Consider the following 15,734-nt stretch of genomic DNA (forward strand, 5'->3'; position numbering starts at 1 on the left):
TTTTAAAAGTCTAAAGGTGTTTCCTGGGTATATTTTCTGTCTGCCTCATGACCACAATTTAAAGCAAATCAATATTGTGCGAACAAAATGTTTTTTAGCTCACCTGGAACGAAGTTCAGGGGAGCTTATGCGATGGCGCATAAGTCGTCAGTCTGTCCGTCGGTAAACACTGAAACTTCTTCTCCGAAACTACGAATGGGATTGCGACCAAATTTGGCACAAATGATATTTGTTACGTTGTGACTAAAGTTTGTTCACGGCATTAAAAAAAATTGGGGTCTAAGGGGGTTTACTGGGGGTCAAAGTGCATCCAGGTTTGATTCCTAAAATAGGCATTTGCTTTCTTCTCTGAAACCAAAATAGGTATTACAATTCGAAACCGATCGTCACGAAACTTCACCAAGTTGTATAGGTCGTCCCAATTGAGAAGCCTATTGCTTTTGGGGTCAAAAGGTCAACATAGGCCAAAGGTCACCAACTTTGCCAAATTTCTAAAATCCTCAATTTTCATCCTATTGACTTGAAATTCTAAGAGGACTTGCATATCTGGTCACTGAATTCAACCACCAAGTATATTTGAGGTCAACATAGGCCAAAAGGTCAACATAGGCCAAATTTCTAAAATTCTCAATTTTCATCCTATTGACTTGAAATTCTAAGAGGATTTACATATCTGGTCACTGAATTCAACCACCAACTATTTTTGAGGTCAACATAGGCCAAGTTTTTAAAATCCTCAATTTTCATCCAATTGACTTGAAAATTGAACAGCATTTGTACATTGAGTCACTAAATAGGGAAACTAAATATTTTTGAGGTCAAAAGGTCAAAGGTCAACTCAAGGTCAACCTTACAAAATCATCATTTTTCATCTGAAAAATCGTCACTTTTCTTCCTGTTGACCCGAGCTTTGATCAAGATTGTCAATTTTAATCTTGATGAAATGGACAATTTGCTGTATCAATGGAATTTTTTTTTCTTAGGAGTGGGGGGCAGATTTTGCAAGTATCGTGCTCCGCATGACATCTTCTTGTTTTCTTATTCTTTTTTTTTGCCATTAAAAAAATTTATCATTTTGGGATTCTTTCAAAGGGAAAGGTGGTCTCCAATGGATAATATTGCAGTAATGCGCTCATAGAGGAAATCGGACCACCACATGAGCAGGGGGATCTGAATACCAAAATAAGATGACTCAAAAATCAAGACTGGATGCTAGACGGTGTCAAAGGCTCTAGACTCTAGATGTTTCCAGAGAGATGTCCTCCAACCTCTTGCTTTGTGGTTCAGGGCATCCATTCACTGCTGTGTCGGGAGGAATTGCCATGTGGGGGGTCAAACTGGTTGTCATAAATTCCTGAGTTGGAGTTGGTTGGAGAAAAGATCGTACCTGAGGTCTGCTGCAATGATGGAATATTCTGCAATACTTGGCTTATGGTGTGGAGAAGGATTATAGGTCTTCGTTATGGATAGGTTCCTGAGGCTGGGTGTGCCATCAAGATTGGTTATGGAAGAGGTGTTGGACTGGGTAAGAAACATCTCCAATACGTCGGAAAGAAGGTTATAATTTTTGTCATTTTTGCAATAATGGTTATATGTCAGTCCTTCAATTTGTCTTTTTTTTTTTTTCCTTTTTTGCTTCTCCTTTTCTTTCCCCACTTGTATTCCCACCCTCATGATTGTGTTTAACCTAGGTGTGAAAGAAGTTGGAGTTTGAAGATGATTCATGGCTTAACTCCATGGTGTTGCCTTGTTAACACAGGAGAGAAGGTGGGAGCGGGAAATGTGTGCCTGTGGTGCAATGAAAACGGTCGCTCGTTCTACACACTCGAGGCTGTCCAGGGTCATATGCGTGACAAGGGACATTGCAAGGTCTTCGCTGATGGAGACGCACTTCTGGAATTATCTGACTTCTTTGACTTCAGGTTCGGGCACTTAAACTTTCCAGCTCTTGGTTAATGGAGTTGTATATACAGCATTTATTTCATTTGTAAATGTAAACCTTTATTTATTTTTTTGTTGCAATAATCAAACGTTTTGAAGTTACATTGAAGTTAATTGAATTGAATTGATTGATTTGAAGTTAATTGTTAAATGTACTTTGTTTTTAAGTTTATATAATGTCCCTCTTTAGGCCTAGCTATCCTGATTATAAAGGTGGTGTAGCAGGAGACTCTGATGATGAAGATGAAGAAGCAGAGGACATTCTATTGAAATATGATGAAGATACAATGGAACTTCAGCTTCCTTCTGGTAAGCAAACTGAGCCCAAGCTATTAATTTGGAGTTTGAGAAGAGCTGTGATGACCTACAATAATTGGTTGTTACCTTCGCAAAAGCGGAAGGTTATGTTTTGATCGCTGTGTATTTATTTGTATGTCTGTCTGTGTGTATGTTAATCGCATAACTCAAAAAGTATTCAACCGAATTGCATGAAATTTGGTGGGATGATTGGTTATTATACGGGACACATTTGATTAGATTTTGGGAAACAGATTTGCTCAAATTCTGACTATTTTTAACTCGATCGTATTTCACTCAAAGTTATGAGCGACTGAAGAAGAAGATGTCCATCCAGGACGTCATCACTATAACGCGATCTCCCGCGATCATTTCAACCTCAAAAAAAATTATAATTGCAGATTTGACAATAGATGAGGCATATTAACAAACGAATGAAACAGATTTGCTCAAATTCTGACTATTTTTAACTCGATCGTATTTCACTCAAAGTTATGCGCGACTGAAGAAGAAGATGTCCATCCAGGACGTCATCACTATAACGCAATCTCCCGCGATCATTTCAACCTCAAATGAAATTCAAATTGCAGATTTGTCAATCGGGGAGGCATATTAACAGACGAATGAAACAGATTTGCTCAAATTCTGATTTTTAAAAATCGATCACATTTCACATAAAGTTTCACATCGCATACACTCCCATGCCAAGTACAGAACAGTAGCTGCGGCGAAGGTATGCGCTCTACCGAGTGCCCGGATTCTAGTTATTCTTGTGATGACTTCGGATTCCCAAAGCTGGTGATACCTTTTAATTATTTGTTTAAGTGAAGCCTAATCCTAACCCTAAAAGTAACCAATGCTCCAGGAGACCATTAATTTACGAAACTGCATTCAATTAACTATTAATTTGATGTGCTGCTCTGTACTTTCCCATCGTATTTTGCAAACTGTATTTCATTGGTTCACACCTGGTGGTATTTCCTTGGTGTTCCGTACAGTGGTTCCTTGGTTCTGTACAGTGGTTCATTGGTTCACACCTAGTTATGGTATTTCCTTGGTTCCTACCTGGTGGTGGTGGGTCCTTGGTTCCTACCTGGTGATGATGGTTTCATGGTTCCTACCTGGTGGTGGTGGTTCCTTGATTCCTACCTGGTGATGGTGGTTCCTTGATTCCTACCTGGTGATGGTGGTTCCTTCATTCCTACCTGGTGGTGGTGGTTCCTTGGTTCCTACCTGGTGGTGGTGGTTCCTTGGTTCCTACCTGGTGATGATGGTTTCATGGTTCCTACCTGGTGATGGTGGTTCCTTGATTCCTACCTGGTGGTGGTGGTTCCTTGGTTCCTACCTGGTGGTGGTGGTTCCTTGGTTCCTACCTCGTGATGATGGTTTCATGGTTCCTACCTGGTGATGGTGGTTCCTTGGTTCCTACCTGGTGATGGTGGTTCCTTGATTCCTACCTGGTGATGGTGGTTCCTTGATTCTTAACTGGTGATGGTGGTTCCTTGATTCCTACCTGGTGATGGTGGTTCCTTGGTTCCTACCTGGTGATGGTGGTTCCTTGGTTCCTACCTGGTGATGGTGGTTCCTTGGTTCCTACCTGGTGATGGTGGTTTCATGGTTCCTACCTGGTGGTGGTGGTTCTTGGTTTCCTACCTGGTGGTGGTATTTCCTTTGTTCCGTACAGTGGTTCCTTGGTTCACACCTAATGATTGTAGTGGTGGTTCCTTGATTCATACCTGGTGGTGGTGGATCCTTGGTTCCTACCTGGTGGTGGCATTTGCTTGGTTCTGTGCAGTGCTTTATTGGTTCCATGACTTGAACCAGGTTCATAAACCTCAGTTTATAAATAACTGTTTTGATGACTTTCTCTTCGGTTCTAGTTACACTGTTAAATGAGAATCAACATCTTCCTTCATCTTCTTTATTTCAAAGGGTGAAATCCTTTTCCAACACAAGCAGGTGTACAGCATTTCGAATCACTAAAGCTTAATCTCTATTACAAATCAAAAGTCAAAATAATAAATGTGAAGGTCCCAACTGGGACAATGTTCAATGTTCTCCTTTCCCCCCCCCCCCCCTATGACGAAATGCCTGGGAGGCCTGATGGGAGGGTGTGGAAAAGGATGACGGCTACCTGTAACACACCTAAGGATGATAGTTAGTTATCTCCCCCCCCTGGGGATAAGTTTTTGAGGGTACGTAAAAAACTGATTGTCACACAGCTGGAGTGTTAATGTCCATCTGGCACACTGGTTGGCCCACGGTGGTGGGGAGTGCTCGGTGGCTGGAGCTCCTTGGAACCAGCCTGGTTGTGAGGGAAGAGCCGAGCGAGGGCACGTGGTACCCGTGTTTTAGGTCCTGTCGGGCAGGGGGATCGCCGTGGTGGAGGATTCACTAAGGCGGGTGAACTGATGGGGCTGCTCGTGATATGTGGCCCCTGAGATGGGCGAGGCGGTGAAACAGGTGGCTGGGCCATATGAGGCAATGGGGCCTGTGTAGGGGTAGGAACAGGTGGCTGGGCCGTATGAGGCAGTGACAATGGGGCCTGTGTGGGGGTTGAAACAGATGGCTGGGCCATATGAGGCTGTGACAATGGGGCCTGTGTGGGGGTTGGCTCTCTGGGCAGTCCCACCACCAGGCCAGATTCTGTCCCTGTGCCACACGTGGGAGTGTTGTGGAAGGGAGTGAACTTTCGAAGGTGTTGTCGGTTCCGGATGGTGACTCTGCCCGATCCGTCAACACGAATGACATACTGGTGGTACTGCCGCACTTCAACCACTGTCCCAGTGCGTTCCCATCTCCCAGGGTGGTTGCCGACCAGGTTCTGCAGGTAGACATGATCGCCCACCTGCAGTGGGGGTAAGAGATGGGTGTGCTCACTCCAGCGTTCACGCTCCCTAGAGTGGCGTCTAGCAAGAGCCATTTCCCGTTGTGACATCAGCTCCGTCCATGTTTCGTGTGGGGAGTATCGGCCCATGGGAATAGGGATGGCATCACGTATGGGTCTTCCAAACAATATAAGTGCTGGTGAGGCTTTTGTTTCAGGGTCAATGGAGTTCCTGTACATCAGCAGAGCCTGCTGGAACTTGTCAACATCAAGAGACCCTGAAGCAGTGACATTGTCCATCAGCATGCGCTTGGCCGTCTTCACAGCCAACTCGGCCCTGCAATTTGCGTGTGGGTTTGCCACAGAGGAGATCCTGTGTCGGACACCCCAGGCCGTCAGGAATTCCTGTGTTTGGCCTGATTTGAATTGGGGACCCCCGTCAGAGGTCAATTCTTCCGGGATACCGAATGTAACGAATGTCTCACGCAACCGTTTGATGAGGCCCTCTGCACCTGATTCTGACCTGAAGACCATGGGCCAATGCGAGTATCTGTCCACAATCACCACGTAGTCCTTGCCATTGTGGGTGAAGTAGTCACTGCATATCATTTGGAATGGGTAGGCTGGGGGTGTCGACACAGAGGGGGGTTGCATAGGGTTGCTCTTGGCTATCTGGTGGCAGTGTGCACATTGGTCTCTCACTCGGGCAATGTCGATGGAAATATCAGGCCAGTATACCGAATCCATGGCTCGTGCACGCATCGCACAAACACCCTGGTGGGCGGCATGAAGTGCGTGGAGAATGGGTGTGCGGAGCGTGGGTGGTATAACAATCCTCCGGCCCATCAGTACCACGCCATCCACTACACACAGACTGGCAGAGTAGCGGTGAAAGGGGCGCAGGTCAGCGGGGAGCTCTCTGCAGTCAGCTGGGAACCCATTCTCCAGGTGCGTGATGAGTAGACTACGGATTTTTATGTTAAGAAAATAGGCCTTTTATGTTTTGAAAAGCGGAAATGTATTTTTTTTATGTGAAAAAATCCCGAAATATTTTTTTCCCCCGTTTTATTCGTTTTTTATTATTACCAAGTTTTTCAGAAATCAGTCAAAAAAAGAACAAAAAATGGTAAGCTTTTTCCTGCACAACATTAAGCACTCTGGGCTAGTAAACAGGTAAAAAATGACGTTCAGGTACCTTTATTGCAACCGCATTGTTTGATAAGTAGAGGACTAGAAGAAATTGACAAGACCCTTTTAGGAACGGTTAAAGGAGGTGTTTGAAATCATGATCTTGGTAATGTTCTCCTTGGTGAGGCGGTGTCGGCGGTCGGTGAGGATGTTTCTGTAGACGGAGAAGGACCTTTCCACGTCGACGCTGACGATGGGGCAGTACCTCAAGAGGGGGATGTCGGCAAGCTTGACTCCAGCCGGCACACCAACCTCAGATCCGTGCTGATCTCCATCCAGGATCAAAGCCACTGTCCTCAGCACACCAATGTCGGGATTGCGCTGCAGCACCGCCTTGAACTTGGTGAGCAGGATCTCCTTACGGCAGCCTCGGATCTTTTCGAGCTCCTCCTTGGCCTGATCAAGGAGCTGGAAGGCCTTGGCCAGCTTCATGCCGGCCTCCTCCAGCTGCTTAAGGATCTTCGGGATGAACGACACGTGGGCATTTAAGAAGACCAAACTGAGCTTGATGTCCGCCTTTCCGAACAGGTCCTTGGCACTCCGGATTGCCATCGCGTCGTCATCGTTCAGCTGGTCCACAATGTCCTTGACGGCCTCGAAGTGCTCGGCGCAAAACACCGCGGCGTCGATCCACGTCCCCCACCGAGTCAGAATGGGCTCCGGGGGGAGAGAAAGATTGGGCTGCTGCTCCTTCCAAAGGACAACACGTGACGGGGCTTTGACGAACACCTTCTTCGTCGTGGCAATCAGGTCGTTGACGTCCTTGAACATTTCTCGGACTGTCTCGCAGACACGGTGGAGCGCATGGGCAACGCAAGTCACATGCAGCAAGTCCGGGAAGAGTTCCTTCAGGGCATGGCCGGACTTGATCATATAGGCCGCGGCGTCGCTGACGAGGACCTTGAGGCACTCCGGCTTGAAATCAAGCCAAAGATAGCGCAGCGTGTCTGACTGCGCGCACGATCTCCCCGGAGTTGGTCTTCTCCAGAAACATGCACTGGACGAGGTGGGGACGGAAGTACCTCTCCTTGGACAAGCGTCCCGCGATGATGTTGGCCACATATCGACCTGCCGAATCGGTCGTCTCGTCGACGGACAGCTAGATGGGCTGCTGTCCGAGGTCGGCACGGATCCCCGCCAAGGCCTCGTCGTAGCACTTGTCGAGGTAGTGCTTTCGAATCCAGCTTTCATCGGGGATCTGGAGAGTGATGTGCTTCTCCAGGAACGACCGGAGGGCAGGGTTTTCCAATTTCGACCATGGGATGCCAGCGGCCAGCATGGCCTGGCACAGCTCCTGAGCCACGACGTCGCACTTGTGCCTTTTTCCGCCACCAAAGTCCTCCTTGGTGGCTTGCGTGACCGTCTTCTTCTTCAAGGCCAAGTTGCTCTTGTGGCGGTCTCCTCGGACATGTTGGGCCAGCTCAGACTTCTGCTTCGCCCGGAAAGTCTTTTCACAAGCTCGACAGAAAGCCGTGTCACTCGACACGTACTTGAAGGTAGCCCCATCGCCACCAGCATTGAATTCCTTCAGCCACTTGTCACGAAGAGCAGCACTCATCTTGATAGGAGACTTGTTCACACTTTGTGTACACTCTCTCACTGTAGTACACCGCCTCACTGCTGTGCACGCTGGGGACGCAACGCACGCAAGTGGACGCAACGTTTTGTTTTTGAGATCGATCGCAGTTAAAAATTTTGATCGCAGTTAAAAATTTCGAAAAATTCCCTAATTATTTTTTAGCGTTGCCAGACATTTTCGACCAAAAAGGGCATTTTATTTTATTTTTCCCGAAAAAGGGCGAAATTTTTTTTTTCTCCGAAAATAGCAAAATAATTTTTTTGCGCGCAAAAAAGCCGTTTTATGTGAAAAAATATTTTTTATTTTTTCACATAAAAATCCGATGTGCAGTGATGAGGTTTCGAAATGTCATGTCCGAAGCTGTCGCCTCGCGGACCATGTCCCATGTGACGACTTGGATGACAGTTTTAAGGGCGGCGGAAGCAGCTGCAACTGTAGAAGTGTCATCGGCTAAATCAGTGTTCTCTCCGTGCAGGGGAGAGCTGGCCGTGGGGTTGTGGTGGAGTACTGACATGTTAGCGAGGTCAGATTCTGACGGCTCACCTGGTAAGTGGAGGCGAATGGGTTGATCAACAGGGTGTCTTGAAGCGGCATCAGGGCCCAAATTCTTCCTGCCAGGCACATGTATGATTGTGAACCTGTATGGCAGGGTCTTCTCTTTGAGGTTGAGGAGTCTCCTGTTGGCAATATCTGTGAGTGACCTATCATTCAGGACCTGGAGTAGAGGCTTATGGTCGGTGGCCACAATCAGATCTGTACAGCCCAGCACATAGTAACGAGTTTGGTGGAGCGCGTAGGCGATAGCCAATGCCTCGCCTTCAATGGGAGCATACCGGCTTTCAGCAGGATGGGTGAACCTGCTGCCCACTAAGCACAATTTCCAGCCGTCAGGGCAACAGGTAGGTGTTCTGGCCTCGCACTGACAGTACTTCTGCATCATGAGGAATCCGATGCCATCAACCGACCAGTCTGTTGCCAAGCATGTTGGTCGAGATGGGTCAAACAGTCGGACACCCTCCTGCATTTCTTGGATGATGATGTCCTTCGATCTGTGGAATATTTCATCCAACTCCTCTGTCCAGATGAATTTTGTGGAAGGCTTGAGTAATGCCCGGAATGGCTTCATTTGTTGTGCCATGGCAAAGGCGTACGCTCCCTGGTCGACCAGCCCGAACCAAGATCTAGCACCGGTGATGTCGGTTGGCGTGGGGAACTTCCTAATTGCATCGAGGAACTTGGCGCTGGGCCGTATGTTGGTCGGAGTTATTGTGAGACCAGCAAAGTCAACGGCGTCCTGGGCAAACTGGAATTTCCTTGGATTCAGCGTAATACCATTACGGGCACATACGTCAAGCCATGCGCACGCCTGAAAGAATGCTGCCTCGACAGAATCCGCCCACATGCAGGTGTCATCAACGCACTTTACCTTGTTCTGGAAATCAGCGATGATAGCATCAAAGCGTTGGTTATAACCATCACCGCTGGCCAGGAAACCCTGTGGGGGCTACCTTATACCTATAGCGTCCCCATGGTGTGATGAATGTGGTAAAGTGTTGGTCCTCCTCGCGGATGGGCACCGAGTGATACCCATTCCATGCATCGGTCACCGTTTTCTTTGTGCCCTGAGGGATGCGGTCGGCCAGGTGGAAAGGGCTGGGCACATGGTGGGTTTGACGTGCGGCCTGACGGATTAGGGGTTGCAGGTCTACAGTCCGCCTCGGTGTGCCATCGGTTTTGCCTGTCGCAACCATCCGGGAGCACCATGTTGTAGGTGTGTTTGTGCTGACCTGCTCCAGCACGCCGATATGGACATCTCTCTGGAGATCAGCATGTACTTTGTCCTGCCAATGGATTGGGATCAGTGCTGGCTTGTGGATAGCCACCGGTGTGGCATTGGGGTTGACATGAAGATGTAGGGGTTCGCATTTCATGAGAGGCAGTGGTTGGTGCTCGCACACATGAAATGTTGTGGGCCCGTAATATTCGAGAAGCCATGCCTTCAGTGCATCTACATTCTCTTCAGTGGCCTGTAATCCCGGGGGTAGAGAGGTTGGTATTGGGGGTGGTTGAAGGTCACGCTTGGGACAAGAACAGGTTGGCTCCTCATAATTCTCTGCAGCTGCAGTCGAGGCTAGGTGTTCTGTGGGAGTGGTAGCTGGGAAGTTAATGGGGATGGTACCCAAGGCGACAAGTGCCTCTCTACACAGGAATGCTTTCTCCATGCCGTTGGACACATAACACAGCAGCCGTGTTGACCGGGGAGAACCGCTGGTGTCTCTAATGGTGATGTCAACCGCAATTCTGCCCATCACGCCTAGGTCTTCTTTAATCGCCCCGCGCATGACAAGTTTAACGGGAAGGAGGTCGTGCTCTTTATAACCCATATTGTAGGCAGACTTTAAGGGTATTATAGAACTTTGGCACCCGGTGTCAGCAACCATTGACATGTTGATCGGTGTCAGGTGACTGATATCCTGTATGGGGTGTCCTAGTGATGAATGTTCCAGGTGGAGTGGGGTCATAGTAACCAACAGCATTGGGTGGGGTTTAGAGGGGCGGGCCACCCATTGTCCATCAAACATATGGTGAGCAAGGCCTGCGGCCTCCTGGTGCCCTGATGTGGTGCATAACTGGTCATAGATGTAAGTAGCAGAGTCATGTGGCGCATCTTTGCTCACCCCCGGTGGGGTGTGTTCCTTAGGCGTGTACCTGCGGGCTGCTCCTTGGTGGCAAAATCTGGATGACTTGTCGCGATGGCCCCAGGTGCCACAGGTGGTACATTTGTTGCATGATTTGGTATAGTGACCTTTAACTGCGCATTTGGCACATGTAAATGACCAGGCCTCACAGTATCTTGATCTGGTCCTTCGGTCATTCCTGGGCCCATGAGTGGGGTTGCCACATGCCCAGCATCTCGCCATACTATTATTACTAGGTCCTGGGGCTGTAGGTGGTCTGGGGTTGTTATACGTGGCACCTGCCGAATCTCCCACAGCCCCTCTGGTCACCTTGCCCAGCTCCTTCTGGGCAATGAAAGAGACTGCCTCCTCCAGGGTTCTGTCTGTTTTGGTGTCACCTAGCAAGTCGGACATAATCTCGGGGTCAGCAATGCCCCTCACCAAGTTATCTTTGATTATTTCCTCGCTGAAGTCAAATATGTGAGTGCAGTCTGGTACCTTACACTTGGCTGTGTACTGGCAGAGGGCAGCCTGGCCTCGGAGGCTGGCCAGAAATGTTCTGATGCCTGCTCCAGGTGATTGGGTCATCTTGCTCAGCTTTAAGGGTCATTCCATGTCAAATCATCAAAGAATCTGCCGTCATCTCTCAGATTTTTGTAAAACTTTGGGAACCAATTGGGACCCATGAAAAACAGCTAGAACTCAAATATTTTTGCTAACAGCCTCTTAATTAGTGAGATACAGGTTAACGAACTTTGGACTAATTAGCGCGATGTCGCGAATTCAAATGGCCATATCTCTAAAAGTATAACACCTAGAGAGCTGGTTTTGGTGTCATTTTAAAGGTATTTTCATGCCCTATAAATTTGTCTGGGCAACATTTTCCTACCTCCAATCACAAAAAAGTTATCACAAAATATAAACTTCAATCGTGAATCCAAAAAAAATGTATCCTTCAAATTTCCTCAAATTCATCCCAGATGTACCTTATGATGTCAAGAAGCTTCCACATAAGTTTTGTGATGGGCACTCCAATAGTTTCTGAGATATGAGCAATAATGTACATGTACGTATGGCATATAGGTTCGAAAATCAGCATTTGTAATGTATTATACAATCATTCTAACCTAGCCATGACAGGGAACACAGGGAACAACCATCAATTGCTTTGAAGTATCATATACTTTCATTTTCAACTGGGCCTGAGGGGAATTCTCATCTGGGGAATTCCAACTGGGATTTCCCATGTGGGTAAGTCGAGGTGATGCAACTTTCACAGTCTAAGATCCCCAGGGAAAGTCCAAGTTGGCTTAGTGTAATGCTTAGGCCTGCCACCAACAGAAATTGGCAGTTCACTTCTGAAGGAGCTGCAGAAAAATGACGACTGCCAAGGAAAAGTTCATCTTGAAGCAGAAATCCTGCTGCAATCCCTTTGGAGCTCATGAAAAACCAAAGTCGTCTGGCTTGAGAGCTGTTAGCCAAAAAGCCATAGCCGCTCATCCAAGCCTCAAACTGCAAAGTGCACAGAAAATCTGTACCCAGTGTCGTAAGAAACTGGCAAAAAGACAACCAGGTGTGGTAGAGACTCAGAGTGAAATACCATTACCAGTGACCAGCAGCGCTATTAGCAGTAGTGAGGACAATGATGGTGGAGGTGAATCACCAATACCAGGCAGTTCAGGGGAGTTTGAATTTCATTCTCCTGAAATGGAACTGAATACACTGAATGAGTCTTTGGGATTGATTGGAGAATCACCTATTCCAAAAAAGAGACTTGCTGCAGATAAATATGTGAAATCCAAAACCAAGAAAATCGGTGACACTGGTTAGTGAACCTAAGTCAGGTTAGTGAACACTGTGTACTTGAACTCACTTATTGATTGTATAATACATTACAAATGCTGATTTTCGAACCTATATGCCATACGTACATGTACATTATTGCTCATATCTCAGAAACTATTGGAGTGCCCATCACAAAATTTATGTGGAAGCTTCTTGACATCATAAGGTACCTCTGGGATGAATCTGAGGAAATTTGAAGGATACATTTTTTGGGGATTCACAATTGAAGTTTATATTTTGTGATAACTTTTTTGTGGTTGGAGGTAGGAAAATGTTGCCCAGACAAATTCATAGGGCATGAAAATACCTTTAAAATGACACCAAAACCAGCTCTCTAGGTGTTATACTTTTAGAGATATAGCCATTTGAATTCGCGACGTCGCGCTAATTAGTCCAAAGTTCGTTAGTCTGTATCTCACTAATTAAGAGGCTGTTAGCAAAAATATTTGAGTTCTTGCCGTTTTTCATGGGTCCCAATTGGTTCCCAAAGTTTTACAAAAATCTGAGAGATGACGGCAGATTCTTTGATGATTTGACATGGAATGGCTGTTAATGCGATGGACGAGGATGCTCTCGTCTTTGACAGCCAGTCTTTTGATGGCGGCCATTAGGTCCTTTTCCGCCATGTTGCCAACGTCACCCTGAAGATCACGCATGATGTCCGCCCTCAGGTCATGGTCGCAACAATAGAATAGGGCCGTGGGTACAATGTTGCCGGAGATCGCCATACCGGCCTTGTACATGTCCCACTGTCTAGTGAATGAGGACCAATGTTCAGGGTCACATCCGGCAGAGATGGTTGGGGGGTCTAACTTGAGCTTTGGCGGAGCTGGTGGGGGCCGCACAGCGTGTACGGTCCTGTCATGGATCTGCATTGCTGCGGTTAAGGCTGCCGCGAAGGCAGCGTCCATGTCCTGGGACTGCCAGTCGCATCCCTCCACGGGGCACTGTAGGCTCGGCATGTTGGAGGTCTGTCACGTGCAGGGGGGTTCGATCGTCTGCTCACTGCTGGCTGGAGGTACTCTTGTAGCCATCATAAATGAGAATCAACATCTTCCTTCATCTTCTTTATTTCAAAGGATGACGGCTACCTGTAACACACGTAAGGATGATAGTTAGTTAACTGTAAGTTATCTTCTCTGTGTGTGAGCATTCACTTGTGTTTCACGGTTAACATAATTGAGATTATCACGTCTTGTGCCCACTTTGGTTCCGGTTACACTGCAAGTTATCTTCTCTCTATGTAAGCATTCGCTCGTGTTTCACATGGTTAACATCATTGAGATTATCACGTCTTGTGCTCACTTCGGTTCTGATTACACTGCAAGTTATCTTCTCTCTCTGTAAGCATTCGCTCGTGTTTCATGGTTAACATAATTGAGATTATCACGTCTTGTGCCCATTTTGGTTCCGGTTACACTGCAAGTTATCTTCTCTCTATGTAAGCATTCGTTCGTGTTTCACATGGTTAACATCATTGAGATTATCACGTCTTGTGCTCACTTCGGTTCTGGTTACACTGCAAGTTATCTTCTGTCGATGTAAGCATTCGTTCGTGTTTCACATGGTTAACATCATTGAGATTATCACGTCTTGTGCCCACTTCGGTTCTGGTTACACTGCAAGTTATCTTCTCTCTATGTAAGCATTCGCTCGTGTTTCACATGGTTAACATCATTGAGATTATCACGTCTTGTGCTCACTTCGGTTCTGATTACACTGCAACTTATCTTCTCTCTCTGTAAGCATTCGCTCTTGTTTCACATGGTTAACATCATTGAGATTATCACATCTTGTGCCCACTTCGGTTCTGGTTACACTGCAAGTTATCTACTCTCTATGTAAGCATTTGCTGGTTTTTCATCATAGACAAAGTCATGTCCTGTGCCTGCTTCACGAAATAAAATAAAAACCCCCGCGCGTTTTCATCGCTCAGCCTAAAAATGTAATCGCTCATAAATTTCCACTTCTACAGTTGGTGATCACAAGCACACATTTTAAATTCAACACTTGCATTTTCTGTTCATGACCATTTAAATGTTAGATTTTTATTGCTTGTGTTCACAATTCCCACAGGTGCAAAAATCGGGCACCGGTCACTCATGATTTACTTTAAGCAGCGATTTGGAAAGCCACAAACTATTGCAGTGCGTAAGAACACGCACCTTCTGGGACGGGTGATGCAGCAGTACCGTGTGCTTGGAAGGCGTGGAGATGAAGGTAAGGAAGAATAAAGAGCAAAGTCTTCAAACTTCAGAGGCTTATTAATTTTGGAAATTTAGTGCTTTCGGTACAATCACTGATGTTTTGTTTGCAAATTCTGCATTTTAGATGATTATTTGAGTGATGTTTAGTTGTTAATATAACAGGTGAGCAAGGTAAATAAGTGGTTACTGCAACATGGATTTGGAACTACTCAGAGCATGGTTTGAATACCATTATTGTATCTGTTCTCTGGCACATCCAGGTGGAGAAACTGCTTTCAAGCGGCGGCGAGATATGCGATGCTTGCAGAGGTCGAAGGCCAAGTGGTCCCTGAAGATGGGCTTACTTGGAAACTCTCTGCAGCATCATTTTAGGCCTCAAGTTATATTCTGATTCGAGGTCATTCTTCAGCTGAAATGTCTCTTCTGTACACTTGACTGGACGTGCACCATCGTCGATGAAATAAGCGGCTTTTTTGTTAACAATATGCAATACTTAAATTGCAAATATTTGCAAAGACTTGACTTTGGAGAGTAAAATTTCCATTGAAATGAATATTTGTTGCTGTTTAATGCCTCCGTGATATGATCAATAAATGCATGTAGAAAATATTTTGATTACTCCCAGTGAAACTGCCTGGTGTTGGCTTAGCGGTTAGGGTGCCGGCTTGGGATCTGAGGGTCCTTGGTTTGAATCCCGGTTGATCGCTGAATTAACGCCAAAGGGGTTCACTCAGCCTGTCATTCTTCCGAGGTCGGCAAATTGAGTACAAGTTCACTGGTAATTCCCTGTGTGTCGGAAGAGGTGACTAACAGGGTTGGCGGCAGGAAGAGCATCCTGCCATAAAACATTGCTTCAAAAAAGGGGACCACGGTGCCTGAAAAAGGCCAACCCCCACTCTGCGGGGAAAAATGGCCTCTAAAGGTGGTTCTTCTTTTTACTCCCAGTTAAACTGGCAGTTGTTGATCTCAAATTGTAGCTGTTGTACTTTATTAATTCTAAGTAAGACATCTGAGTCGGCTGTAGCTGCAAGTATGAAAATTGAGGTACAGGCAGAGACTCGTCCAATTGCAATGGTCTATTCATTTAATTATATTATTTAACTGACGTGAAACCATTTGGTTTGTTTGGCTGATTTTACAGTTGCAAGTCATAGAGAAACTGATTTAATTCG

At 46.4% G+C, this 15,734-nt stretch overlaps 1 protein-coding gene across 4 annotated transcripts in view; it reads left to right on the plus strand.

The window, feature by feature from the left end:
- ZNF622 (zinc finger protein 622) overlaps positions 1-15,171 on the plus strand; it is a 29,551-nt gene extending 14,380 nt beyond the window's left edge. For all 4 annotated transcript variants that reach the window (XM_068121890.2, XM_078779903.1, XM_068121874.2 and 1 more), the window contains 4 exons: positions 1,760-1,922; positions 2,132-2,250; positions 14,432-14,575; positions 14,823-15,171. In XM_068121890.2, coding sequence (XP_067977991.2) covers positions 1,760-1,922; positions 2,132-2,250; positions 14,432-14,575; positions 14,823-14,953 — 557 coding nt within the window. In that variant the 3' untranslated portion in view covers positions 14,954-15,171. The remainder of the gene's footprint in view (positions 1-1,759; positions 1,923-2,131; positions 2,251-14,431; positions 14,576-14,822) is intronic.
- The last annotated feature ends 563 nt before the right edge of the window (positions 15,172-15,734 follow it).

This window comes from Myxine glutinosa, chromosome 1 (assembly GCF_964187855.1).
Source record: "Myxine glutinosa chromosome 1, kmMyxGlut1.1, whole genome shotgun sequence".
Taxonomy (NCBI): Eukaryota; Metazoa; Chordata; class Myxini; order Myxiniformes; family Myxinidae; genus Myxine; species Myxine glutinosa.